At 38.3% G+C, this 27,700-nt stretch overlaps 1 protein-coding gene across 6 annotated transcripts in view; it reads right to left on the bottom strand.

Moving 5' to 3' along the window:
- The window catches only part of LOC131065140 (protein HAPLESS 2), a 296,194-nt gene that overhangs the window by 102,809 nt on the left and 165,685 nt on the right, over nt 1-27,700 (bottom strand). For all 6 annotated transcript variants that reach the window (XR_009111380.2, XR_009111379.2, XM_057999571.2 and 3 more), the window contains one exon: nt 24,110-24,227. Coding sequence is in view for 4 of the 6 variants with exons in the window: in XM_057999571.2 (XP_057855554.2) it covers nt 24,110-24,227 (118 nt within the window). In the remaining 2 variants the exon portion in view is untranslated. The remainder of the gene's footprint in view (nt 1-24,109; nt 24,228-27,700) is intronic.

A 27,700-nucleotide genomic window follows, 5' to 3' on the forward strand; every position in this document is an offset into this window, starting at 1 on the left:
GGAAGGGTCAGGAGCGAAATTCTAGTTTTAGGCCAAAATCCTTCACTTCTTCACATTCTATCACTTCAAAAGGAAAAGACATGTCATTTCCCTTCCAGATATGCCCAAGGAACAAGGTTGGTAGTCTAAACAAGGAAGCAAATGAGGCTTATGAAGAATTTGGCTTAGGACCCTTTGGAAGGGTCAGGAGCAAAATTCACAATCTTGGACAAGATCCTCACTTTTCAACACTTTCAATCACTTCCTAAGGCAAGAACATATCAACCTATCCCCACCATGCCCAAAGAACAAGACTTTCAGTGCAAACAAGGAAGAAAAAGGTGTCTTCTAAGAATTTTGCTCTGGACCCTTCGGAAGGGTCAGGAGCGAAATTCACATTCTTGATTGATTTCTCACCTCTTTCATCCAATCCATCTTCAAAATTGATCAAACTCACCCTCCTCTTGCCATATTCAAGTCCACTTGCCATCCACTTGGCTCAAAAATCTTCATTTTCAATGCCTTAGGCCAAAATTGATGGTCAAATGAGGATTTCGCTCAAGACCCTTTGGAAGGGTCAGGAGCGAAATGCTCACTTTGAGCTAATTTCTTACTTCCTTTCTCCTTTTCATGCCTTGGACACACTTTGTTAGGCTTCCTTCCATCATGACCATGCAGATTTACTCTTTAAGTTGACACATGGCTCAAGATTTTGTGAAAAATAGGGTTTTATATGAATTTCGCTCTGGAACCTTTGGAAGGGTCAGGAGCGAAATTCCTCCTTATGCTCAAATCCTGACTTCATTTTCATATTTCTTCACTCCAAATAAGTGTTTTGCCCTCAATAATGTCTGGGAATGAGTTAGTTCTAAGTTTGGATCAAAGTAGAATGTCCTATAGAGGAATTCGCTCTGGACCCTTTGGAAGGGTCAGGAGCGAAATTTGACATTTGGTCTCTCCGTCAAGATTCATATATGGAATATAACATTTAAGTATTCTTATACTTTAAGTTATATTCCATATATACTGTCAGGATGTTTGAGAGTGGTTTCGGACCTCCAGGAGTTATAATGCAAAATCTAGTTTTTGGAGGATTCTTCAATTTTCCAGACAATCAAATTTCAAGATCAGGATGACATTCCAAATAGCCAAATTTCAGGACATTTGAAGATCAGGATGACATTCCAAACTTCATCACTCATGTAATGTCCCCACCTTTTTAGCATCTCAGTGGAGTTCTTAGCCTTTACATTCTCCGAAGGCTAAGTGGAGAAATAAGGAGAAATTGATTAAATTAATTTCTTATTAAGTCATTAAATAAAATAAAATAAAAAAAGGTGACTTTATATTTAATTAATTTAATTAAAAGTGACTTAAGTGATTTATTTAAATATTTTAATGTTATTATAAAGTTATAAAGTAACTTTATAATAATAAAGTCACTTTAATATTATAATGTGTGAATATGTCTTTAATCCCACATTGGCCAAGAAAGTGTTCGAGCTCTCATAAGAAAGAATAAAAAGGGACTTAAGAGCTCATTTTATATCATCCATCCAGCGAATTGATATTTGTTTGTTATGAACTTGGGAGAAGAAGCCAAGGGTTTCTGATTCAGTCAACCATTGGAGAGCGACAATTCTTCAGTGTTGCAACCATTTGAGGTGGTGAAATATCCACTGAATTTGGCATTTCAGGAGAGCTTCATTCTGGAGTTCTATTTGGGCTTTAAAAAGAAGGGAAGACATCTAGGGTATGCAGATTTTCGAATATATATCAATTGCAGACCTACAGTTTCATTTGGCAGCCATTAGAAATCAGAATTGAAGCAATCATTTCAAGATACAATTGCTGCTACAGTACCCGCGCTACAGTAGACGCTACAGTAACCGCGCTACAGTACTCGGGCTACAGTAATCCGTGAATAGTGAAACGCTACAGTGGCGTGAATAGTGACGTGCTACAATACTAAGAAATCGGGCATTTAATTGGCAAATTATTCGTAGCTACAGTAGGAACGTGTTTAATTGGCAGTCCATTGAAGAGTGGAGACCATCATTTGCAGCAAGCATTTTACATATCAGGTTCTCTAATTTTGCTGTCATAAGTTTTGGAAATTACATGTTATACCTTTGTAATTATTTGGTGTGAGAATAACTAATAAAAACTTCATTATGCTGCTGCCACATAATTTCTAGTTTGCATGCCAAGTGTTTGATGATTTCTCAAGCAGCTGTAGTTGTTATTTAGTTACTTATATGCATCAAAATCAATTGGCATATCATTTCTATGACATTGTTAGTCAATCTTTCATGGTTAGAGGCATTCAAAACATTAATTGCAGTGTACAAAACCCAAACAATACAAACAGAAAACTCATAACAGCAAGTACAGACTTTGCAAGACAAGTGTTTGACAAAATTCCCAAGGGTAGAAATCAATGATTTAAGGGCAAAGTTAGTAAGGGTTCTTACATTGGTATCAGAGCTAAATCTTGCCATCCTGAGGGTTTAGCAATCACATGCAGCCGCCTGAGGTTGGTTCTCACAGATATTACACTCGCAGGCGAGCTTTGTTTGACAGGGAACAAGAATTTGACAGGCAGCCGAGCCCCATGGGTGACAGGCAAGGGGGTAGCCCACCCAGAGGCGATAGGAATGAGGAGCAAGAAACAAGGGAATTTTTCAGAGTAATGGCTACAGGACAGCAGCAGATGGCTCAGGCCTTGCAGGCACTCACCACCATGATTGAGCGCATGAACCCACAAGACAGACAGAATCAGGAGCAAGGGGATAACAGGAGTGCAGTGGGGTCACCTAGAGCTCATAGGACTCATTCCAGGACAGCAGACAGGCCTACACGTCCTACCTTCATTAGAGATGAGCCTGAGGTAGCACCTACAGGAGAACCAGGAGAGGAGATGTTCGCAGATATCCTCATGGCTGCGAATGACGAATGGGATTTATTAACTCCACAGGTGTGAGAGAGGATGACATTCAAGAGATTTGTTAATCAGAGGAGAGAGCATTACAGGTCACTCAAACAGGATAGGAGGCCTAGAGGTCAAAATAGTGAGCTAAATAGAGTTACAGGCAAGCTTACTATGCCTACATTTGATGGGAGTGGTAAGATAACAGCTCAAGCTTGGATTCATAAGCTTGACACATTTTTGGCACTGAGGCCAATGACAGAGATTGAAGCTATCAAATACGCCACTTTGCATTTGGAGGGAGTAGCACATGATTGGTGGTACCATGGTATGGTAACACTTCAGCATAATCAGGTGACAGAGTACCCAGACTTCGTGGAAAGGTTGGTTGAAAGATTTGACAAGAAAGATCCAGAGGTTTACTTCCGGGACTTAGCACAACTGAAACAAACAGGCAACTTGGAGTATTTCATTGGTGAATTTCAGCGGTTGGCAGTCATGGTACCAAACATTTCAGAGCGTAGATTGATAGTTCTTTTCATTGAGGGCCTATCTAAACCACTGAGAGGTTGGATAAAGGCATTTGATCCTATTTCTTTACAGGAAGCTATGAAAAAGGCAAGAAGTATGGAACATGCAGTCCCAACAAACAAATTTCAGTCCAAAGGAGCATCTTCTAGTAAGGATAACAAACCATTTTATAAAAAACCAGAGAGGACTGATTTTAAAAATGATTCTAAAGATAAAACTCCAGCACCTTTTGACAGGGAAACATTAAATGATTTGAGGAAGAAAAAATTATGTTTCTACAATAAAGGACCCTATGATGCAAACCATGATTGTCCTCTTAGACCAAAGAGCAAAGCTAACAGAGTTATGTGGGCATACTATGAGGAATCAGAATCAGATAATTCAGACCAGCAGTCTGATATAGAGGAAATAGATGGTGAAAAAGAGAAAGACAAAGCTGAAAACTTGTCTAAAATGGAGTCCAAGGATGGGGAAGGAGATGGGCAACTTAGGGAAGCTCGTCTCACAAGTATTAGGCAGGAAGGGTCATTCCGGATGAGAGGAGTGCTTGCTGGACAGTGAGTCATAACTTTGGTTGATACAGGTGCCACTCATAATTTCATTGATGCTAGGATGGTGGAGAAGCGTGGCATACAAACAAAGGAGTTTGGGGGAATTAGAGTGAGGGTAGCTGATGGCTATGTCTTCAAATGTGATCGTAAGATCACTGGACTCCCATTGAAAGTTAATAATTATGACTTTAAGGCAGATTTCTATGTTGTGCCTATGGGAGATACAGATATAGTCCTTGGCATGAGTTGGTTGCATGATATTGGGGAGTTCACTCTTAACCTCAAGGAGATGGAGATGAGGTTTAAAGTGAATGGGAAGACACATATTCTTAAGGCAATCAGGGACAGTGATCTCAGGATGGTTACTTTCCGGAGGATGGCTAGATTGATTCGACATGATCAAGTAGAGTGGGCAGCAGAGTGCATGTTGATGCCATCACAGGAGGGACAGCAGAAGATTGAATATCCTCCTGATATTCAAGAGCTTAGAGTTAAACACTCTAAGGTGTTCAGTGACATTCCACCAGGTAGACCACCAGACAGGGGTATTGAGCACATCATTGAGTTAGAGGAGGGGGCTAAACCCATCATGATTACACCTTACAGGCATCCGAAGAGGTTGAAGGATGAAATTGAGAAAACCGTAAAGGAGTTACTTGCTATGGGCCACATTAGACCAAGTAAGTCTCCTTTCGCTTCTTCAATGGTCTTAGTGAAGAAGAAGGATGGGACATTGAGGATGTGCATTGATTACAGGGTGCTTAATAGGAAGACATGTAAAAACAAGTACCCCATTCCTAGGATCGATGAGTTGATAGATGAGCTTCATGGAGCTTGCTTCTTCTCGAAGATCGATTTGAGATCAGGTTATCACCAGATTAGAGTTAGAGAGCAGGACATTGAGAAGACAGCCTTTAGATGTCATTGTGGCCATTTTGAGTTTGTAGTTATGCCATTTGGGCTAACTAACGCACCTGCTACTTTTCAGGCAACAATGAATCGGGTTTTCCATCCTCAGTTGAGGAAATTTGTTCTTGTCTTCTTCGATGATATATTGGTGTACAGTAGATCTTGGGAGGAGCACTTGGTTCACCTTGACACGGTGTTGGATATATTGGGCAGAGAGTCCTTGTATGCAAAGGAGTCGAAGTGTGATTTGGGCATGACATAGTTGTTGGACTTGGGTCACATCATCAGTGCAGAGGGCATACGCATGGATCCTGAAAAGATTCGTGCCATTGTGGAGTGGCCTTCACCGGTGAACCTTACACAGTTGAGGGGCTTTCTGGGATTATGTGGTTTCTACAGGAGGTTTGTAGATGGATATTCTAGGCATGCAGCACCCTTGACAGATTTGATGAGAAAGGGAACTTTCTTGTGGACTCCTGAGGCACAGGAGTGTTTTGAGAAATTTAAGGAGTTGATGACTTCTTGTCCAGTGTTAGCATTACCAGATTTCAGCAAACCTTTTGAGCTACACTGTGATGCTTCCGGGGAGGGCATTGGAGCGGTGCTTATGCAGGAGAAGCACCCTATTGCTTATGAGAGCAGGAAATTGAGAGGGCCAGAGTGGAGCTTCAGCATTTATGATAAGGAGATGTTAGCTATTATGCATGCTTTGGCTAAATTGAGGCAATATTTGGTAGGTAGCAAATTTTCTATCAAAACCGACCATAATAGCCTAAAATACTTTTTGGGGCAGCGAGATCTCAATGATAGGCAGGAGAAGTAGGTGAGCAAGTTACAGTCCTATGACTTTGACATTACATATTTTAAGGGGACACAGAATGTAGTTGCTGATGCCTTATCACGTCGGCCCCATTTGAGCTTATTGACAGACATATCGGAGGATTGGAGACACTTGATCCTTGCAGAGTATGCAAAGGATACTTGGGCAGCTGGATTCATAGATGGGACTATTCAGGACAGCAGATACACCCTTGTGAATGAGCTCATCATTTACAAAGGGCGAATATTTTTGGTTCCAGGATCAGTAGTGAGGAGGATGGTTCTGAAATCTTTTCATGATTCACCTATGGCAGGACATCCTGGTTTCTACAAGACATACCGGCAGATTAGAGAGCGCTTCACATGGAAAGGGCTCAAAGCAGATGTACTTCAGTATGTTAGGGAGTGTCCCACCTGCCAACAGAATAAGCAAGAACACTCCTATCCAGCCGGTTTACTTCAGCCACTTCCGATTCCTGATAGGAAGTGGGAGTGTTTGTCTATGGACTTCATCACAGGACTGCCTAGAGCCCAAGGCAGGGACTGCATATATGTGGTTGTGGATCGCCTTACGAAGTTTGCACACTTTTTTCCAATCACTGCTACGCAGGTGGCAGAGTTGTTCTTCAAGGAGATATTCAGATTACATGGCTTACCTCGGAGCATTGTGAGTGACAGGGACAGCAGGTTTATGAGTCACTTTTGGCAGGAGCTATTCAGGTTGTGTGCGAAAGAGCTCACTCCGAGTACTAGCTACCACCCTCAGACAGATGGTCCGACGGAGATAGTGAACAAATGGGTGGAGGGATATCTCAGAAATTATATAGCAGGGCAACAAAAGGCATGGGTAAAGTGGATTTATCTCTGTGAGTATTGCTACAATACCACTTATCACATGTCTATTCAGATGTCACCCTTTATGGCCCTGTATGGGTATGAGGCACCCAATTTTATGGATCTGCTTTTGAGTGACAGTAGAGTGCCCAATGCAGGTGATTTGTTACAGGAGAGTCAAGACATTGTTAAGACTCTCAAGGATAATATAACTAAGGCACAGAATCAGCAGAAGCAGTATGCAGATCAGAAGAGGACTGAGCGGACTTTTGAGGTTGGAGATATGGTGTATCTTATGTTGCAGCCTTACCGTCAATCCACTCTCAAGAAGAGTGGTGCCGAGAAACTTAAGCCACGATACTATGGTCCATTTAGGATTATCAGGAAAGTGGGAGAGGTGGCTTATGAGGTAGATTTACCAGCAGAGAGCAAGGTACACAACGTTTTTCATGTGTCACGCCTCAAGAAGGCGCTAGGACATCATATTGTGCCTTCTACAGTACTACCACCCCTGGATGATGAGGGAAAACTTGTTTTGATACCAGAGGCTATCATTGATTTCAGAGAAAGGAACTTGAGGAGACGTACCATCCGGGAATATTTGGTGAAGTGGAAGGATTTGCCAGTAGAGGATGCTACTTGGGAGAATGAGGAGATTTTGCAGCATCCGGAGTTGAAGTTGCTTGAGGACAAGCAATTTCAGGAAGGGTGGACTGTAATGTCCCCACCTTTTTAGCATCTCAGTGGAGTTCTTAGCCTTTACATTCTCCGAAGGCTAAGTGGAGAAATAAGGAGAAATTGATTAAATTAATTTCTTATTAAGTCATTAAATAAAATAAAATAAAAAAAGGTGACTTTATATTTAATTAATTTAATTAAAAGTGACTTAAGTGATTTATTTAAATATTTTAATGTTATTATAAAGTTATAAAGTAACTTTATAATAATAAAGTCACTTTAATATTATAATGTGTGAATATGTCTTTAATCCCACATTGGCCAAGAAAGTGTTCGAGCTCTCATAAGAAAGAATAAAAAGGGACTTAAGAGCTCATTTTATATCATCCATCCAGAGAATTGATATTCGTTTGTTATGAACTTGGGAGAAGAAGCCAAGGGTTTCTGATTCAGTCAGCCATTGGAGAGCGACAATTCTTCAGTGTTGCAACCATTTGAGGTGGTGAAATATCCACTGAATTTGGCATTTCAAGAGAGCTTCATTCTGGAGTTCTATTTGGGCTTTAAAAAGAAGGGAAGACATCTAGGGTATGCAGATTTTCGAATATATATCAATTGTAGACCTACAGTTTCATTTGGCAGCCATTAAAAATCAGAATTGAAGCAATCATTTCAAGATACAATTGCTGCTACAGTACCCGCGCTACAGTAGACGCTACAGTAACCGCGCTACAGTAGACGCTACAGTACTTGCACTACAGTAGACGCTCCAGTACTCGCGCTACAGTAATCCGTGAATAGTGAAACGCTACAGTGGCGTGAATAGTGACGTGCTACAGTACTAAGAAATCAGGCATTTAATTGGCAAATTATTCGTAGCTACAGCAGGAACGTGTTTAATTGGCAGTCCATTGAAGAGTGGAGACCATCATTTGCAGCAATCATTTTACATATCAGGTTCTCTAATTTTGCTGTCATAAGTTTTGGAAATTACATGTTATACCTTTGTAACTATTTGGTGTGAGAATAACTAATAAAAACTTCATTATGCTGCTGCCACATAATTTCTAGTTTGCATGCCAAGTGTTTGATGATTTGTCAAGCAGCTGTAGTTGTTATTTAGTTACTTATATGCATCAAAATCAATTGGCATATCATTTCTATGACATTGTTAGTCAATCTTTCATGGTTAGAGGCATTCAAAACATTAATTGCAGTGTACAAGACCCAAACAATACAAACAGAAAACTCATAACAGCAAGTACAGACTTTGCAAGACAAGTGTTTGACAAAATTCCCAAGGGTAGAAATCAATGATTTAAGGGCAAAGTTAGTAAGGGTTCTTACAACTCACCAATTTGACTTAACTCAGACCTTCAAAGATGATATTCACTCACCAAGCTGCATTGACCTCCTGAAACTCTAACAAGACACTATTAGCAACAAGAGCAAAACTAGGCCTAAGGGAGACTTTCAAAGAAACCCTAACCTGGAGCACTTGTTGACTCCCCCTGGCTCAAGCAGAGCTTGCCATCCTAGTGATCCCCCTGGCGACACTCAAAATGCAAAGGCTAACAGACAAAACCCTAAAAACCTAGAAAGCAAACCCCAGAAAGCAAAAAAAGTAGGGGTCCCCATTTGCAATGGGGCGATGTGTGAATACGTCACAATAGACATTACAGTCTCCCCTCCTTGAAAATACTTGCCCACAAGCATTCTTAAGTTGTCAAGTTGATGCCAGGATCCCAATTAAGTCGATAGAAAGCCTCAATGCATTCTCCTTGCTTGAACTCACAAAGTCTATTAAACTTGATTACATTATGAAGTAATATGTCCATCCTATAAATTTTGGGGTCCTAAGGTTGGTTACACCACCTTTCCAAATAATGTCCTTTGAGAATATCAAATCTTAATACCATAAGCTTATCAAAACCATCATATTTCATCTCATTCTCAATAATGATAGAATCCCACATGAAACCGAGTTTCCAAATCAGTCTTGGAACAAAATCGTCACGCTGATGCTGCATACTCTGAATTCAATTATCTGATTCTGTAATTGCCTCTTTTGTAATCTTAAGAAGTGTTCATTGTCTAACTTCCAAACAAAATAGATATCATGATTAGTCTTATTCTTGACTAATGAAAACACTTGGTTCAACCATAGATTCAAAATCTTGATACATTTCCTTAATAAGTCAAAAGGAAATTCCCAATCGCTCCAACTTATTGTAATTACAACTGACCTATAGTGTTGGTAAGAATCGTCGTTCACTATGACGGAGGTGAAAATTTGAATTGTACTTGTACGATCCTTTGTCATTAACCTCCATGATATTAGAGATGGTTCAATAGCCTTTCAACCACCAATTGATGTCATCTCTATCAGAAAACAATGGTAGTAATAACTATTTTGTGTAAGACATCTACAGGAAGTATTGTTTCATTCTACCAAACTCAAACAATCATCATTTAATCTTTGATGAAAGGAAGGAATCCTCTTCATTAATCTGACCTGAAATGTACTCTCTAGTAATTTAATTGGAGAGTGTTTAGAGATAGCATTGCTAGGGTTTGTCCCTTTATTCCAAGCTTGTGTCAATACTTCATTGATAAAAGATTCACCGGTATCCCAAATTCTATGATTGTATTCAGTCTCGTCAAAATATACATGGACTTCTTTATTTAATTCAAAGAGTGGGTTGTCATAGGTCTTATTTGCTTCCACTTTGAACTTGGGGTTATTAACAAGACGAATGTTATCCTTGATTCCATACCTATCTTCTTCCAAACTTTCATTATCTGATTTCTCCAAACAATGTCTCAAGTCATAGGTCTCATTTACGTTTTCTAATTCATCAATTCTTCCTTTTCCTTCTAGACTTCTGAAGTGTTTAGTTACTTCATCTTGATTTCTTGTTCATAAGGTTTCATGAACATCTTTTAACTTATCCTTTTCTTTCTTATATTGATCTAGGGTCTCATGACATTTAGCAGCTGATCTATCCTCGCTACCCTTGGTATATCATCTCTCAATACCTTCAATGTCACATTTCTTTGTTCATCTTTCTCAAGGTAATTAGATTGGACACACAATGTAACTTTTGAATCACTGTCATTAGAAATGTTACTAACCATTGATTTGTTAGTGGATACTAAGTACTCTTTGAGAGGTGAAAGAGAATTTTGGTCGACATCTTTATCACCAAGAAGCTCCACAAGGTCTGAATTGTTATCCTTAGATTCAATTACTACCATGGTATCTTCAATGCATGATCCTTCAGATGGTGTAAGATTAAACTCACGGTCCTTATGAATCCATCTACTTGTTCAGTTGTGATAGAAGAAACACATGAAGAATCAACTACTTCTATTTCCTTAGAAGTGTATAAAATTAATTCCTCTCCTTGTAACTTTGGCTCCTTGAAATGTTCGATGACTATATTCTGATTTTCTTGTAGTGCTTGATGATTTTTTATCGAATTAATCTTTTCTAAGGTTTCATGATTTGCAGTTGTCAAACACTTTCCATTTTCTTCCTTAGGTGTAACAACCTTGAAGGCTTCTAATGACATTTGTTGTGAGGAGCGTATGTATGAAACTCTTGATGCTTTTCACCTTTTCTCCTTGGGTCAAGGTGATGATTTCTACATCCTTTAGGCAAGTACTTCATTCTTAAGTCTATGTAATCTCTTAGAGCCATATCATGTTGTAAACCTCCATTTATCCAATCTTGTTGAAACTGATTTTGTAGATCAATCAATGTGGGTTTTTTGTCTTCTTGATATTCTGCTTTAAGTAGAAATGTTGATATCATTGGCTTCGAGCTTGTTGTAGCCATACGTTTATTTGGAATTTGATTGTTGACAGATTGATTTTTATTGCCTCCTTTGTTGCCATTATTGTTTACTTGTGTTAGCATGTCCAACAAATGAGACAGTCTTTCTTGACTGTCTTTATGTTGTTCCATGGATGGATTCATTTTATCATTGAGTTTGTACCAACCTTACAATTGTCCTCATTTTCTGCTGATTTGAAATGTTTTCCCACAGCCTAGTAGGTTCATTAGCTCCAATACCACTTGTCATGTCCCCTTAGGTAAATTGAAAAAATAATGAGACAATTCAATCATCATTCAATTGCAAGAGACTTCTTTCTAATCTAATACTTTACTTCTAACACAATATATAGTATCTTGATACCTTATAAGACTTATATTGATGATACCACTTATGTAATATATTAAAATAATATTTTATAATATAAGTTTAATGCTCAATATTCTTGTAATATAGTCAATAGATGATTCTCTGCAGTTTCTTTTTAGAAACTTTCCATCCTTTGTAAATTTTGTATTCTATAAGAGACTCCTTTTATAAATTTTGTATTCTTTTTATAAACTTTCCATCTCTTTTTTGCTCTATGAGGCCTGCACGACACTCCTTCACATGATTTTTTCCCCTTGGTGCCAACTCTGTTTGCTCGCGATCAAGGTTTGTTTTTCGAAAGCGGCTCCATAAAAAACCCTCAACTTTGGCCTGTGTTTTTCCAGATTTACTGTGCCCCGATTTGCCTTTTTCGCAACGGTCTCTGCTATTTATGACGAAGCATTTCTGCGCCTTTCACCTTTTTTTTTGGATTTTGGCTTCCTGGTTCGAAGAACTCAGTTGGGCATTTGATTTTTACTGGCCTAGGGTCTCTGTTTTTTTCGACTAGGGTTTAAACCCTTTGTTTCAAGTCGGGAAAAAAACTCAATTACAAATTCCCTGTGGGTTTTTCGAGATCTTTTTTGGGTTGTCAAATTTTTCTAGGTGCATCGTTTTTTGTGCCTTGGTTTTTGTGCCCACAGATTTAACTCTAAATTTGAGCCAGCCATACAGTTTTTGAAATTTGTACCTACCTTTGCCTTTGTTTCAGATTTATGCTGTCATAACCCCTCTTTGGACATTGGATTATTGTGATTAAATAAATAGGATAATTAAAACATTTATTAATTAACATTTAATAATATTGGAAAATCGTCTCATTTATGAGACTTCACGATTTTCCTCTAATATATAATTATTAATGTTTATTATTATTTGTTATGATTATTATTTATTATTTATTATTATTGTTATATATGATTATTATTTATTAATAACAAATAAGATTTAATATAAAATTTATATTTCTAAATATTAAATTCATATTTATCAAATAATAATAATATAAGTAATATAAATAAATAATAATAATAAAATAAATATCCGGTGAGTGCATATGAGTATAGATAACTATGATACATGGACAATATGCCAAATTGATGTCAAATAGCCTAAGTATTGATGATACTCAGAACAGTGATTATCGATATCAGCTAGACAAGGAGATAGAAGGAATTTGGGAAATATCTGGCCCAGGTCGATGTTAATACAATACAGATAAATATTATTCAAAGTATCGTGGAAAATTCATCCTTTCCGTTGAAGGGCACATAGACCTCCGCTATGGCGATAAGGGACTAATATGCAGCGCCGCTGAGGATGCAACTCTTTATGGTTATAAGCAAACACACACCTATCGATTATAAATGGATTTTGCAATCAAACCCAACACTAAGGAATAATTATGAAAGAATGATGTAAACAAATTATCTTTCTATCGATATAATCGATTAACCAAAAAAAAGATGCAATTAAGTTAGATCTTTGTTAGGAAGAGGAATGGTTGGAAGAGATATGTCTTTTCTGTATCCAAAGGTTGCAAACCTTTCACCAAGCAAGATATAACTAGGCAAATCGTAGAGGGAATAGGTACCACCTCTCTCCTTCTTATCCACCGGGGGAATTAGTCGGATTATAACCCACGCCTAATCAGCTTTACTGATGCAGGACAACATATATCAGTGACGGCATCCAAGGAATCACTCAGTCCAGATTGTAAAGTAGATACATCACCCATTAAAACGCAAGTGTTCATTGATAACTAGTCAAAGCACTAGTAACTTCTAAGAGAATACTCTGCCGGTGCATCATATCATTAATAAATCAGATATCATAACATTGCCTGCAGGTTTCCATTATAAATCAGAGATAGCATTATTGATCCAGCCCTGTGGGTGATAGAGCTCATATTTTCGGAAGAGAGATTCGAGTGATATTCCCTACATACCCATTCTAGTCGATAAAAGGGACATTACAAATTCAGATGTCCAAATGATCACCCAACTAAATGACAAATCGTCTGCGAGTTCTGGTGTATCTGAGGCTGCAATAAGAGTGCTGCGATTTCACCCAACCAGCAATGAATCCATCAACAAGTGTCCTTAGGTGTCGTCCAAAACATCCAACCTCTAGGGGTTTCGTCCGGTTGATTTTCTTCAAGGATTGATGCTCAGAGTAGAAAGAGAAATAATAAAATGAAGTCGTGAATAATTGAGCCTCCAATATTGATTTCCCTTATAAAGTCTTTCTCACATCAAGGCGATTTAAACCATTTTAATATTTGATATTTCTCACCATATCTTATAGTAGGCGCTCCAATTTGTTGATGGGTAATTAAATACAAAGAGATGATAATAAGCTGCTCAAAATAAATAAGTCGCCCTTTTCATTAAAGTCTTGACTTAGGCATATAATAATTAAATCACCCAAAAAGCTTAGCCACCTGGCTTATTAATGAAGTGGTCCCCTAGTTATAATTAATTAGGAATATCCTATAAACTTAAAATTTGAAGACCACCCTTTATTAATTATTAATTTATTCCCTTTATTATTCTATGCCTTAGCCTATGGGAATAAAATAGACTGGCAATGGTATATATTATTGAGCTAGGCAGAAAGGGACATTACATATGCCCTTTTAGATTCTCTCGTTTTTCGTGCATTTTGAAACGTGCAAGATGGCGTCATTGACCAACTTGATGTTGGAAGGCAGTCAGAGATTCTATGGCAAAAATTATAACACCTGGAAGGAGCGCATGCTGACAATCTTTGAATATCACCGCCTTGATGATCTTGTTTTGGACAAAGAATCTCGTCCTACTGCAACAGAATCAGATCAGGACAAATTTGATGATCGCAATCGAGAAGCTGTCATGTTTCTTAAGCTCTCTGTTTGATGCAGAGTACATAGCAAGAAATGTACTAATGAGCCTACTTCTTGGTTTATACACCTAAAGATTGATTTTCTCACTCCTAAGAGGTCCAATGGCTTCCTAGATGGAAGGACTGATCTCCTAATTGTGTTTCACACCCCACACTTCTTCCATAGGTTCTAGGGACATTACACAACTCCAACCAAGATTGGGCTTTAGGGACACTTTCCTTAAATTTGACCAAAATATGGAAATCTGGTCTCCGGTCTACAAATTCTCAATCTAATGATTGGGATAGTTTACTTATGGCTAATATAAGGACAATCAACCACAAATTGGGTTCTGGGACTTCCACAAGGCTAAGAACCCTTATAGGGCTAGAAGATCCTAGTAGGTCTCTTTAGCCGGTTTATGGGCAACAACTTGTAAAACTTCCAAAGGACTAGACAAAAAAATCACTGTTTTGGATACCCTTTTCGGACTTACAAAAGATCCCAAAGTTGCAGGAATTGAGCCTACTCCAACATGCCCTAACCCTTACCATGTTCACAGACCTAATAGGTCTATTTAGGCTTGGTTAACAAAGCAAGTATCAAGGAATGGGTGCATAGGACCAATGCAGCACTTTGGTTAGGTTCTCCTACCTCCAAATGAACAAGATTCACTATCAAACTGGTCACCTTGCTTGTTTGGTTGACTGTCCACACAATGGACTCATCGCTTAGGCTAAATACACAGAGATATTTAGCCTAGGACTTGGTGGTTGAAGCAACAGACAAACTCCTCCAGTCCTAAGCCTTTAGGGTCTTACAATACACTCCCCTAACTTGCATTTTCCAAGTGGCCGTGAGATTCCACTACAGAAAAGACAAGTTAGGGTTCCATCTCTGCACTAACCTTGAAATTAAGGGTTTCTAGACCAGTCAGAACAGAAAGAAGACAAAACCAATGCTCCGGTCACCAAGTGAACTCCAAACACAGGAAAACAAGAGATGATTCAATTTACCATCATTCCATGCCTAGATTTTTGGTCTGGCAATCCATACTATACCGTACTATCTCGGAAAAAACAAAATTGCTCAGGAAATTCAGTGCTTCTCATTTAATTCTCTACCAAAATAACATCCAATCACTTCCCACCTTCTCCTGGAAGGTTTCACATGCTTACATAGACCCTTTCCAACGACTCTAACCACCTTTTGAATGGTTATGACCGTTAGAACCAAAATACAACTTCTCTAAGCAATATTGCAAAAGTTGTTGATGACATTTTTGACAATTTTGCAACTTTTGGCAATTTGCATCCTCCAAGCTTCAAACATGTTTAGGATCTATTCTAAAGTCATTTATTTGCTAAAACAATATCAAAAACACTTATGACATCCTATTCTAAGGTCCTATTGGTGTAATGAGTCCCAAGGTTGTCTTAAGGTACCTTTGAGAGTCTCAGCCTTACAAGTTGAACCAAAAACATTATTAGGTGGATCCAAAGGATCAACACCATGATTACATCCTTTTAACCACTTACTACAACCTCGTGATCTTCAAGAGTCTGAGATATGCCTTGGGTGCCCTGCACCACTGTCACAAATGACCAGTTACCTCAGATCCCTTCTGGCAAATCAGCCTCAAAAATCTGGAAGCATCTGAAGGAGTTGCATGAGACATCCGACAGAAGCCGAGCATTCTTCTTGAAGAACCAGTTGTTCTCCATCATGATGGATGAACACATGTCCTTATAGGAGCATCTCATGAAGATTAAAGACATTCGAGATCAACTCGAAGCTTGTAATGTCCCCAATTTTAGCCTTCTGGCTAATAGGAGTAATAAGGAGAAATTAATTAAATTAATTTCTTATAAAGTCATTAAAATAAATTAATTATTAAAAAGTGACTTTATATTTAATTAATTTAATTAAAAAGTGACTAAGTATAAAAATAAAATAATTAATTAAATAGTCACTTAATAAAATAAATAAAGTGTACCTACCCTCTTCTAGAAGCCTCTCATGATGGGTTATGGAAAAAGATAAATAGAGGAGGGTAAGAGAAGGAAAGAGACTTAGATTTGGAGATTGATTTGATGAAATGACTGATGTGTTGCATTGGTGGAATCTCTGAGGACGCAAACCTTCAGCAGATTGGATAGAAAGGCTGGACGAAACCCTAGTTCTTCATTTGGAGTAGGTTTGTGACGGAATCTACATTGGTGCCTAATTTGTGAAGTCTTCTCTTGAAGACAAATTTGCTTAGAGAGAGTGAGGAGTACTTTCAGCTTCTCATATTGAACGTAAAGAGGATTTGCATCAGATTGTGGTTGTGCTTCAGATTTTCAGACTTTGAAAGATCACTTTATTGATGCATACTTTTGGGCAAGACAAGATGGCGATATCCCTTTGGCACCTAGGCGATATTTATTAATGGCTTGTAGAGGCAGATCGAAGACATAAGGGCTGATCATTAACTCAGTTGCAGACCATGGTTTCAAAGATTTGATTCATATCTTGCCACACATGCATCGATTTTGATTTCTATTGGTTCCTAAATTCATAAGAGGTTAAGGTGATAATTTTGGAGATAATTTATGGGGTGTTTAAGTGTCCATTTTATTTCTTGAAGAGGCAGAACTATGACAGGTCGCTCCCCCTTTGCGTCCTTCGATTCTCACCATTTAAAGTTTATGATTGCTCAAGTTTGTTTAAGGAGATAGGCGCTGTCATGCTTAGTGGAGATTGATCAGTTTGGGCGACATCTGGACTCCTATCTGCAGATTTCATTAAGTTCTCAGTCCGTATTTGCAGCAGCAGGGGCGGAACATTAGTTGGTTCGATTTGGCTCATAGACTTGGCATTTGTTCTCTAAATTTCACATAAAGAAAGGCGATACACTTCTACACCGTTGGCAACTATTTTTGGGGGCATATTTGAGGAAGATTCGGCCACTGTCACTTGAGTTGTCAGTCTGAATATTACAGCAGCAAGACGGATTCAGAAGTGATTCAGATTGGAGGCTCGTTGGAGGATTATCAACTTGGGATACTAATTGCTTCTGCACATCACTTGATACCAGGTTCATTTGCTAGTTGATTTCCCAATGTGATGCATGAGTTTGGTTGCAGTCTGAATGACCTCAGAATAACTGAGAAATAATCTTTAATGGTAGTCCATTATGTTCATGAAATGTTTTCGGGAACTGTCAATGTAATTAGTCTATCATATGCAATAAGAATTGCATCTCATTATGCTATCTTCATATTGATATGAGGACGACAGCCAACTGTTTAACATAATGTCTACTAGCTGATAGACATTTGATTAGAGTGATAGAATGACATATTATGGTTATATAAGTTTGCTTGGCTGTCATACTTCGTTAAGAATCAATAGTGGTTATTCCTTCATGTCAAATGTAAGATTGTTGAGTCCTTTATCAACCTGAAAACTACTGAGACAGCAGCAGTTAACAGCATTGCACCCAGTGTATCAGCAGATATCCCCTTGTTTTCAGTCATCTTTAGACAGGGGATATTACAAAGCTATTGGTCGAAAAATGGAGTAAGGGGATATGGTAGTCATAACCTTGAAAAGTCTACCAAAATCCTACGAGCACTTCATAGAAACTCTCAACATTACGTCTACGAATGTTGATTTGAAATTTCCAGAGTTGTGCACCAAACTTCTGCAGCAGGATCGCTGGAAACAACAATTTGGTAGCGGTGCCACTTCTTCCTCCTCAGAGAAAGCATTTGCAGCTAAATTCTTTCACAAGGATAAAGGCAAAGCTTAGTCCTCTCAATCATCTCAGCAGAAGGCCTCCAGTCAGTCACAGGAAGGTTCGAAGAAGAAAAAGGCTCAGTGCAACTACTATCACAAATATGGCCATATAATCGAAGATTGTTGCAATCGGATAGCTTCCGAACAGCGGAAGCAGGGAGGGTCTCAGCCTAAAGCCAATGTTGCTGAGCACACAGAGCAGAAAGAGTCTGCCTATTACGCGTTTATGGCTAAAAGACCTGCAGACCATGTGAAATCTTCTCCTTGGTATATAAATTCTGGTGCTTCTCGGCATTTGAGTCACAAGCGTGATTGGTTTACAAAATTCTCTCCCTATACTGATTCAATCATATTTGGAGGAGGTGAAGAGTATACCGTTGTCGACAAGGGCAACGTTCAGATACAGTCTGGTGGGAGGAATCTCATATTCCTCAATGTATACTACGTTCCTGGCATGGAACTCAACCTTCTCTGTGAGTCGGATTATGCGGCATTCTCCTCAACTTGATGTCATCTTCAGTGCCCATAACTATTCGATTGTTGATCGTGTGACACACACTACTGTTGTTGTTGGTATTGCGGACCATGGTCTTTACAAACTTGTGGATACAGGTGATTCTCTTGAGCATGCCTTCACAGCAAAATCCTCTATCACCCATCTATGGCATCAGCGATATGATCACCTGAACATTCATTACCTTGCTCATCTTGTTTAGGAAGATTTAGGACATGACCTACCTGAAATTCAAACTCGAAATCAGCAAGTTTGTCATGCTTGTCAGGCTAGGAAGCAGCACGGGACACCGTTCAAGGATGGTGACACATGGCAAGCATCTAAGGTACTACAGTTAGTCCACGCTGATGTATGTGGTCCAATGAATACTCCTGTTACTGGGTGCAGGTATTTCTTACCTTTTGTTGATGATTTCAGTTGTAAGATGTGGGTGTATTTTCTTAAACAGAAATCAAATGTGTTTCCGGTATTTCAGAAATTTAAGGCCTTAGTAGAAAAAGAGTCTAGTTGTTCTATTATTACTCTTAGGTCTGATTACGGGGGGGAGTTTTTTTCTACTGCTTTCTCCACTTTCTGTGATACACATGGCATAAAACGTCAGTTAACCACACCCTACACCCCTCAGCAAAACGGCATTGTAGAACGTCGCAACCGCACCATTAAAGAAATGGCTAGGTCTATGCTGGAACACAGAAAGTTCCTAAGAAGTATTGGGCTGAAGCAGTGTTTACTGCAGTCTATCTCCTTAATAGGTCTCCCACTCATACTGTCAAGGGGAAGACTCCTGAGGAACCCTGGACTGATCGCAAACCTAGGATCAGTCATCTAAAATTTTTTGGCTCTCTTGCATATGTTTGGATTCCAGATGCCAAGCGCTCTAAGTTGGATTCCAAGAGTCAGAAGCTTATGTTTACAAGGTACAGTGACAACCATGAGGCTTACCGGCTGATTGATATAGACACTAATTGTCTCATCTTCACTCGCGGCGTTGTCTTTGATGAAGATCGAGGACCATTTCAGCTTTCCTCGTCTGAGCAGAATTCTGAGGATCAGCCTTTGAAGGCTTCTGATTTGGGTGTCTATCTTCCATTTGGTTCACCTGATGGGAGGGATGATACAGATTCTCTATTTGATGATGCACTACCTGAATTTCCTCTAGATGATGCTAATCTTCCAACTGTACCAGATCCTCTTCCACCTCCAGTTCCAGTTATTCCTCCTCCATCTGATGTTGGCACATCTACTCTCCGGCCTAAGTGGTGGCCTAAGACAATCAGTGATCTTCGTCCTGATAAGCTCATTGATGGTAGATCTTCCAAAAATAAGGGCAAGCAACAAAATACAGTTAACTTTGCTCTCATGGCTAACATTCATAGTATTTATGAGCCTCAAACATTTGAAGAGGCCAAAGGGATTCCAGAGTGGGAACAAGCAATGGATGAAGAATACAAGAGCCTTCTGAAGAACAACACCTGGTTTCTCTCTGATCTTCCTCCAAGGAAGAAGCCCATTAGCTGTAAATGGGTGTATAAGGTCAAGTATCATGCAGATGGTACTTTAGACAAATATAAGGCCAGATTAGTTGCTCGAGGATTCACACAGCAAGAGGGCATTGATTATGAGGAGACATTTTCTCCTACTGCCAAGATGAGTACCATTCGCCTTCTTCTCGCTCTTGCAGCTCAGTTTGGATGGAAAGTCCATCAGATGGATGTTAAGAGTGCCTTCCTCAATGGGCAGTTGTAGGAAGAAGTCTACAAGACACAGCCTCTTGGTTTCAAGGTTGCTAGCAAAGAACATCAAGTATGTAGACTCAAGAAAGCACTTTATGGAACACACTCCTCGAGCGTGGTACATCAAGATTGATTAGTACTTGGTTGCTCATGGTTTTCAACGTAATCCCTCTGATAGTAATCTGTATATCAAACACTCTAGTGATAATATAGATATTTTCTTTCTTGTTGTCTATGTGGATGACTTGATCATTATTGGCAATTCAGCACATTTGATTGCAAGAATCAAACAAGACCTGTGCAAGGATTTTGATATGACAGATTTGGGGCTTCTACATTATTGTTTAGTTGTTGAGGTTTGGCAGACTGATGGTAGCATTTTTATTTCTTAGTCTAAGTATGCCAGGAACTTGCTTGATAGTTTTCGAATGCAGGATTGTAAGCCTGCTTCCACACCTATGGAGACAAGACTGAAGTTGTCAGCCAAGTCTAATTCTCCTCCTGTAGATGAAACACAATTCAGGCAACTAGTGGGCAATCTCATCTATCTTACTGCTACTAGACCTGATCTCAGTTTTGCAGTGAGCTACATTTCACGCTTCATGACAGCTCCCAAGGCTGATCATTGGGTAGCAACGAAGCATATGCTGCGTTATGTGAAGGGCACCTCTGATTATGGACTTCTTTACACTCGGAGTCATGATCCTAGACTCAGTGGGTTCACAAATTCAGATTGGGCAGGTTCGGTTGATGACAGGAAATCAACCTCTGGATATGTGTTCAGTTTGGGATCCAATGCAGTCACATGGACTAGTAAAAAGCAGCAGGCAGTGGCTCTCTCCTCGACAGAAGCAAAGTATCAAGGAGCAGTTAAGGCAGCTTGTGAGGTAGTTTGGCTTCGTCGGATGCTTGCAGATATGCAAATATCTCAAGTAGGTCCGACTCCCTTGTTCTGTGATGATCAAGGAGTGCTCAAACTTGCCAAAATCTCGTCTTCCATGAAAGAACCAAGCATGTGGAAACTCATTATCACTTCATCAGAAAGCTTGTAGAAGACGGCTTAGTTCAATTGCAATATGTTCCAACTGCGGATTAGACTGCCAACATCCTCACCAAGTCTCTCAACCCAGATAAGTTTGCAAAATTCAGAGGGCATCTTGGTGTAGTTGACCGATTGAGCATTAAGGGAAGGGTATTAAAATAATATTTTATAATATAAGTTTAATGCTTAATATTCTTGTAATATAGTCGATAGATGATTCTCTGTAGTTTCTTTTTAGAAACTTTCCATTCTTTGTAAATTTTGTATTCTATAAGAGACTCAATCTCTTTTGGAAATAATCAACCTAATTTTTACCAATTATTGAGTGTATTATAATAATGATAATCGATATACTCTAAATTGAAGCATGTAAGGGATATATATATATATATATATATATATATATATATATATATATATATATATATATATATATATATATTTGTGAAATGAGGGTAGAAATGACTAACTTTAAGCAAAACTAGTTAAAGACAACACTGGACGAAAAATTAGATCACTTAAATGTCCTATTTTTGTTTTTAAATTTAATTGTGATTTTATGATCCGCAACCTATGGATCCACTTGGGTTTGGCTTGGGTTCACCCAAACTTCTATGAAGGACCCACAAGGCACCTAGAATTTTGGGAAAAACCATAGGTAAACCCTAGGCCATCTCAACCCCAAATCAGGACCTAGACCAAATTTTTCCAATAAATTAACCCATGTAAGAGGACCTAGTGGCATAGTATATGTATATATACCAAGGAAATATAGGCCTTCTTACACTTTGCACAATTTTGTAACCTTTTGTTTCATCATCATGGTCAGATTTATGATGACAATTTATCTTACATCAATGCACCAATAGCTAGACAATCCACCTCAAACACAAAATTCTTTAGTGTATGATAGCCTATCATGGTATTGGTAGATACAATTACCTTTTCTACATTGGTCATTTATCTATTTCACATTGAACAAGGAACAAACAATTTTTTTTTTAAGTTGTTGTAATGTCCCTTTCTTGGATTACCTTGTAATTTGCCCTGAATTCACAAAATCCAAATGAAACAAGGAACATAACCTATTTAGAGAGATAATTCTTACCTAAGAATAGAATGCGATAAGTCTGTCTTGGAAACCTGCAACCATGTTAGATAATAATGTAGACACAAAGCATATAATATATCTATCTCTAGGGTTAAAGGAGAAACACACTTATAGCACATAAATCCAAATGATCTCATAAGCTCAACCATAACGAGGATGGAGATGAGGTGACCATGATGAGGTGCCCTAAATATCTCCGGCCCTAGGCCCAAGAACGGAAACACTGTCCCTCACGGCCTCATATGGTCCTTAACCATGCTCATGAGGTGGCGTACCTAGCAAAGCCTATACACCGTTTCCCTCCATCATGCTATTCTTCTCTCCCCTTATTATTGAGGACCTCTTTCCTGTCTACTTCAATAACTACCCCATATAAGGCTTGGAGGGAAGATTGCAATAGGGTGCCCTTGACTCGACCCTAGGCCCAAGGTCAGGACTTTATCCCCCTCCTTGCACTTCTTTCCTACTCTAACATGGCCAATTAATATAGGTATATCTAGAAGTCATATCTTATCAATAATTTATGCATTTATCAAAATATATATATTTTCAATCACATATAATTACTATAGGCAAATAATTATATTGATAAACTAATTCTACATGCAAGCATATATACTCACATTCGTAGGCATAAGTAATCTAACTATTTCCCATATAATTAACATCACACAGAGATGTGTTAAGAAGTTAATCCTGCATACCACATGAACTTGATATATGAGTATTTAATCAGATCTGATGTGGGTGAGTATCTCTGCTGATGATCAATCTGCTGCTACAGGCATTGGTAAAGATCTTGTTAATCCAATTACATCACTGTCCAATGTTAATTCAGTTGCTGTTCATTTGTTCTGATTTCCATAATTTTGAGTCTGCTTATTAGTCTGCAAAAAGCGGAAGAGTATTGTTTTTTCCCCCCTCCATTCACATCTTGTCTTACCTTATTTATAGCTAATCTAGCATATCCCTTTACCAAGGAACGTGTCTCTTCGCAAGAGGTCGGCCCTAAAATAGCAATAGTTTATTTCTATTTGATTTATTTCCTTCTCCATGGACAACTACCTTTGCATCAAGGTCGGCTGTCTATTTATTGAACCCTACTTTGGTTAGCTGCCTATATATTTAATGTATTAAATTCTAGTTGGAAATATATTTAATGTGTTTAATGTATTAAATTCTGAGTCAGCCCTCTTTATTCCATTGCCTAGGGTTTTCTATTTAACTGTGATTTGTGGTTAACCCCTAGTTTCATGCAGGAAATGACAATTGTTTGTAGTGAAAGGGAGTTTTGTATGTTCATATAAATCTTCGTGTTTATGGTCAGTTTTTGCTGTACAAAAGTGTATACATGTTAAGTTGTGCTACCTTACACCAAATTTCTTTACATTATATTGCCTTCTCAAGAGTAAATACAAAAATGTAGATATTGCCACAAGATTTATGACGATTAATTTGATTTTTTCATTCATCATCAAGTAGGTTAGATCTAGCTAGGTAATAAATTAAATTCATTTTATTGACACAAATAAAAAAGGTTATAATACAAAATATAACGAAAAATATTCTCAAATTAAAAAGAAGTCAATGTACACAAGATAAATTAGTAAGCTTTATAAGTAACATACATGTAGAGAATATGATGCTTCCAACTCTCCAGTATTGATGGTAAATATTGATGCATTTCCAAATTGAGAAAGAGCTTCAAAATGGGGAATGAAAATGGCTGTAATCTTTCCAGGACTCCTGTATCAGAGAGCACTAGTGATGAACATTTGCATACTATAAATTAAAACAGCTATATGCACTAGATGCCTACACAATGCCTTATTCAAAGTCAAAAGGCTGATTAGAGCCACACCCATTTCACAAAAATCTTTACTATTGAATCATTTTCTCCATGTTTTCCATTAATAACCAGGAAATCAATAAAAATTATAAGTGATCCAACTGAATTAAATAAAAATATATTTTTTGAATCTTAAAATTGAATAAGAGGTATTTGTGTCTAGAATATGAAGTGGATACTGAATTGAAAGCTATCTATAATCATTTGGATTTATTTTTCCTAAGATATCTCAAGCTTGAGAAAAAGCATATATATGCAGCTTAAATATGATATGGAGACTAATTGTTTTTGAATAATAAGTGTAGGTTTTGTTGGTGTGGGAAACTGCACAAAGCCAACTCTCTGGAGCCATAGGGTTCACTACTCTCTTAAAATGAGATTAAATGATCTCCCCAAGTCTCTACAATGTTGGGTTTTGGTGTTACCAAATAACTCAAAGGCAAATGAAATGGTGTTCAAACAAGGGGCTCGTTTAGAATTCTTGTGAGATTCCTTAGTGGTCAAGCTTAAACTTAGGTTTACAAGCCTTAATCCTTAGGGGACAAAAAGAGAGATGGTATTCACAAGATTTAATCTATTTACAATGTGTTAATGAAAGAAAAAGGGAGATTCATGTTTATCATTCTTTCAAAATGATCCCTCTAATGAAAACAAAACTGCACAAATTTGTGATCGGATTTACAAACAAAACATAGATTCTATATAAGAGCTAAAGATTAAATTGCAATAAATTGAAACGTAATCAATATGATTGAAAATAAAATACAAAAGTACAAATAGAAAGAGGAGATAATCCTATGTTGTCTCAAGCAATAAAGTTGTGTTGTAGGATGAACAAACTTGTAATCAACCAATATCCACTCTATCTACTATTGCACAACTAAGGCAAGAGAAGGTACTATCTTCAAAGGAACAAAACAATCACTTATTTGCACTCACTATTCCTCTATTCTATATTCAAGTTATTACAGTGAAGGAAGATAGATATGGGTTTGATGCAGGGCACATGACAATCCACACTCTCTGAATTTGCTTGTCCTCAAGCAACTTCAGATTTGGATGGTTGAAGATCTCTCCTTCCCACGTAGCATCCTCCTTAGGTATGCCCTTCCATTTGATCAAAAATTCAGGGATACTCTTAGTCCTCAATTGCTTCTCCCTCATATTAAGAACTGCTTCTAGTTCCAGGAATAGTTTACCCTCGTCGTGAAGTGGGGTTAACTCTACACACAAGGTAACTTGTTGCCCTAACACTTTCTTGAGTCGGGACACGTGGAATGTGTTGTGAATATGGTTGTTCTCGACCAACTCCAATTCGTAAGATACCTCGCCAATCTTCCTTATGATCTTATATGGCCCATAAAACTAGGGTTTCAACTTTCCAACTTCAATTGTCTTGAATGAAGACTACTTATATGGTTGTAGTCATAATAATACAAAGTCTCCCATTTCAAACATTCACTCAATGTGATTCCAATCAGCATAGATCCTCTGTTGATTTTGTGCTTGAAGTAAATTGTCTTTGAGAGTATTCATAATGTCCATACTCTGTTGTACAAAATCTTTTTCTCCTAGTCCTTGGCTTTCTTATCAAATCAAACTTCCAAAGGAGGTTGGTTTGTGTAGCGTCATAAATTGTATCCGCACGCACCTAGCCTAGACCTCACCTTGGCGTTTTGTCTTTCGATGCCCAATGATTGGTTTTATTCTGCTCACACCTCCCACAAACCTGTATTTTCACTTTCTCTCCTATCTTTTCCCCAAAGCTAAGTCCTGATTCTCAAGACTAGGGAGCTAGAGCACACTAGTCCTAGCTCAGGACCATGGCGCCAAAGCGCCCTGGTCCTCTCAATCAGGAACCAAATTTGGTCCTCACACTGGTCACTTCAAGTGGGTGGGAATTCAGGTCTTGTGTCGGCCTGCTCCAAAAATTTAATTAGTTTTTCGATAGTTAAGTATAAAAGGAGGCCTACCCCTCTCATTTGAGGTCTAAGTCTAAGTTGGATCTCTCTCAGTTACACTCTAGCGAATTTCATTCAAGTGAGCAAGCAATCAAGCATCCATCAAGCATTGAAGGAGAAGTTCAATCAAGTTCAAGCATTCAAGATGCCATCCATGATCAAACTTCTTTGAAGACATTCTACATGACATCTTAAAACCCTTGTGTGAGGATTCAAGCAAGCTTCATCAAGGTATACATTCCAAGTACAAGCATTCAATTTCAGATCTAGCCTTTCCCTCAAAAGGACTCATCATGATTGACATGTGATGAGTAGTGTTGTCGCAATATTCACCAAGATGCAACCATTTTAGCCATGTGTTATGTTGGTTGGTAACATAATTCCTCAAATATCCATCTATCCACTTAATAAACTATTTCAATTTGCCCATCTGTTTGAGGGTGATAACTTGTGCTAGGCGTAATTTCAATTCCTAAAGGAGCTCTTGCTAAAATAGGCTAAGGAATCGACTATCTCAGTCACTGAATATGTTCCTTGGGAGACCATGTAACTTGAAGATTTCTTTGAAGAATACTTCCGCTATTTGCAGAGCTCAATATTCTGTAGAGATGACTATGAAATGTGCATATTTGGTGAGCCAATCCACTACCACATATAAGTAATCCTTCCCTTGAACCGTAGGTGACCCTGTTATGAAGTCAACTGAGATGCTTTCCCATTTTTGGTTTGGGGTAGGTGTTGATGTGTTTTTTATGCACATGTGAACACAGAATAAAATACCAAGGTATCTTATCCTCTCTTGAACAAAGTTATTCAAATGCTGAAGATTTGCTTAAGGATCATTCGAGAAGACTCCAAGATTCTAGTATGTAGGGTCTCTACGTGTGGATAAGCATAGTTGGTTCGATGTGATTATGCTGGAATCACAAGGGGACTTACGTTTGAATGCCTGAGCGTTTGATTTGCTGGAACTTGAGTCCTAACTACTCACCGAGAAGAATAAAGAAATAGCAAAAGGTGTAGGGTTTAGAAAGTCTACTCTCAATCCTAGAATGTAAGAAAGTAGATGAACAACTAGGTGGAGTCCTAATGGGTTGGGCTTCACCATCAGGTTGAACAATCCGACACCAACTCAGTGCAATCTTCTAAGGGATGCTTCAAATATGTTCAAATCGTTACACCATTAGACACTGATCACCATTCAAGTTAATGCATGAACAATAGACGCATAACAATTCAAGATTAAGCTCATTCAATGCCAGTTGACCACGCAGGGCACATTTACAGTCAGTAAGAGGCTAGTGGTTTGGACTAGGCGGATTCCACACGAGTGTATTCAGTAACTTATTTCATTCAATCTAATCGTTTACCATCTAAAATGAAGATTCAACAAGAAACCATGCATATTG

The sequence above is a fragment of the Cryptomeria japonica genome, chromosome 5 (genome assembly GCF_030272615.1).
Source record: "Cryptomeria japonica chromosome 5, Sugi_1.0, whole genome shotgun sequence".
NCBI lineage: Eukaryota > Viridiplantae > Streptophyta > Pinopsida > Cupressales > Cupressaceae > Cryptomeria > Cryptomeria japonica.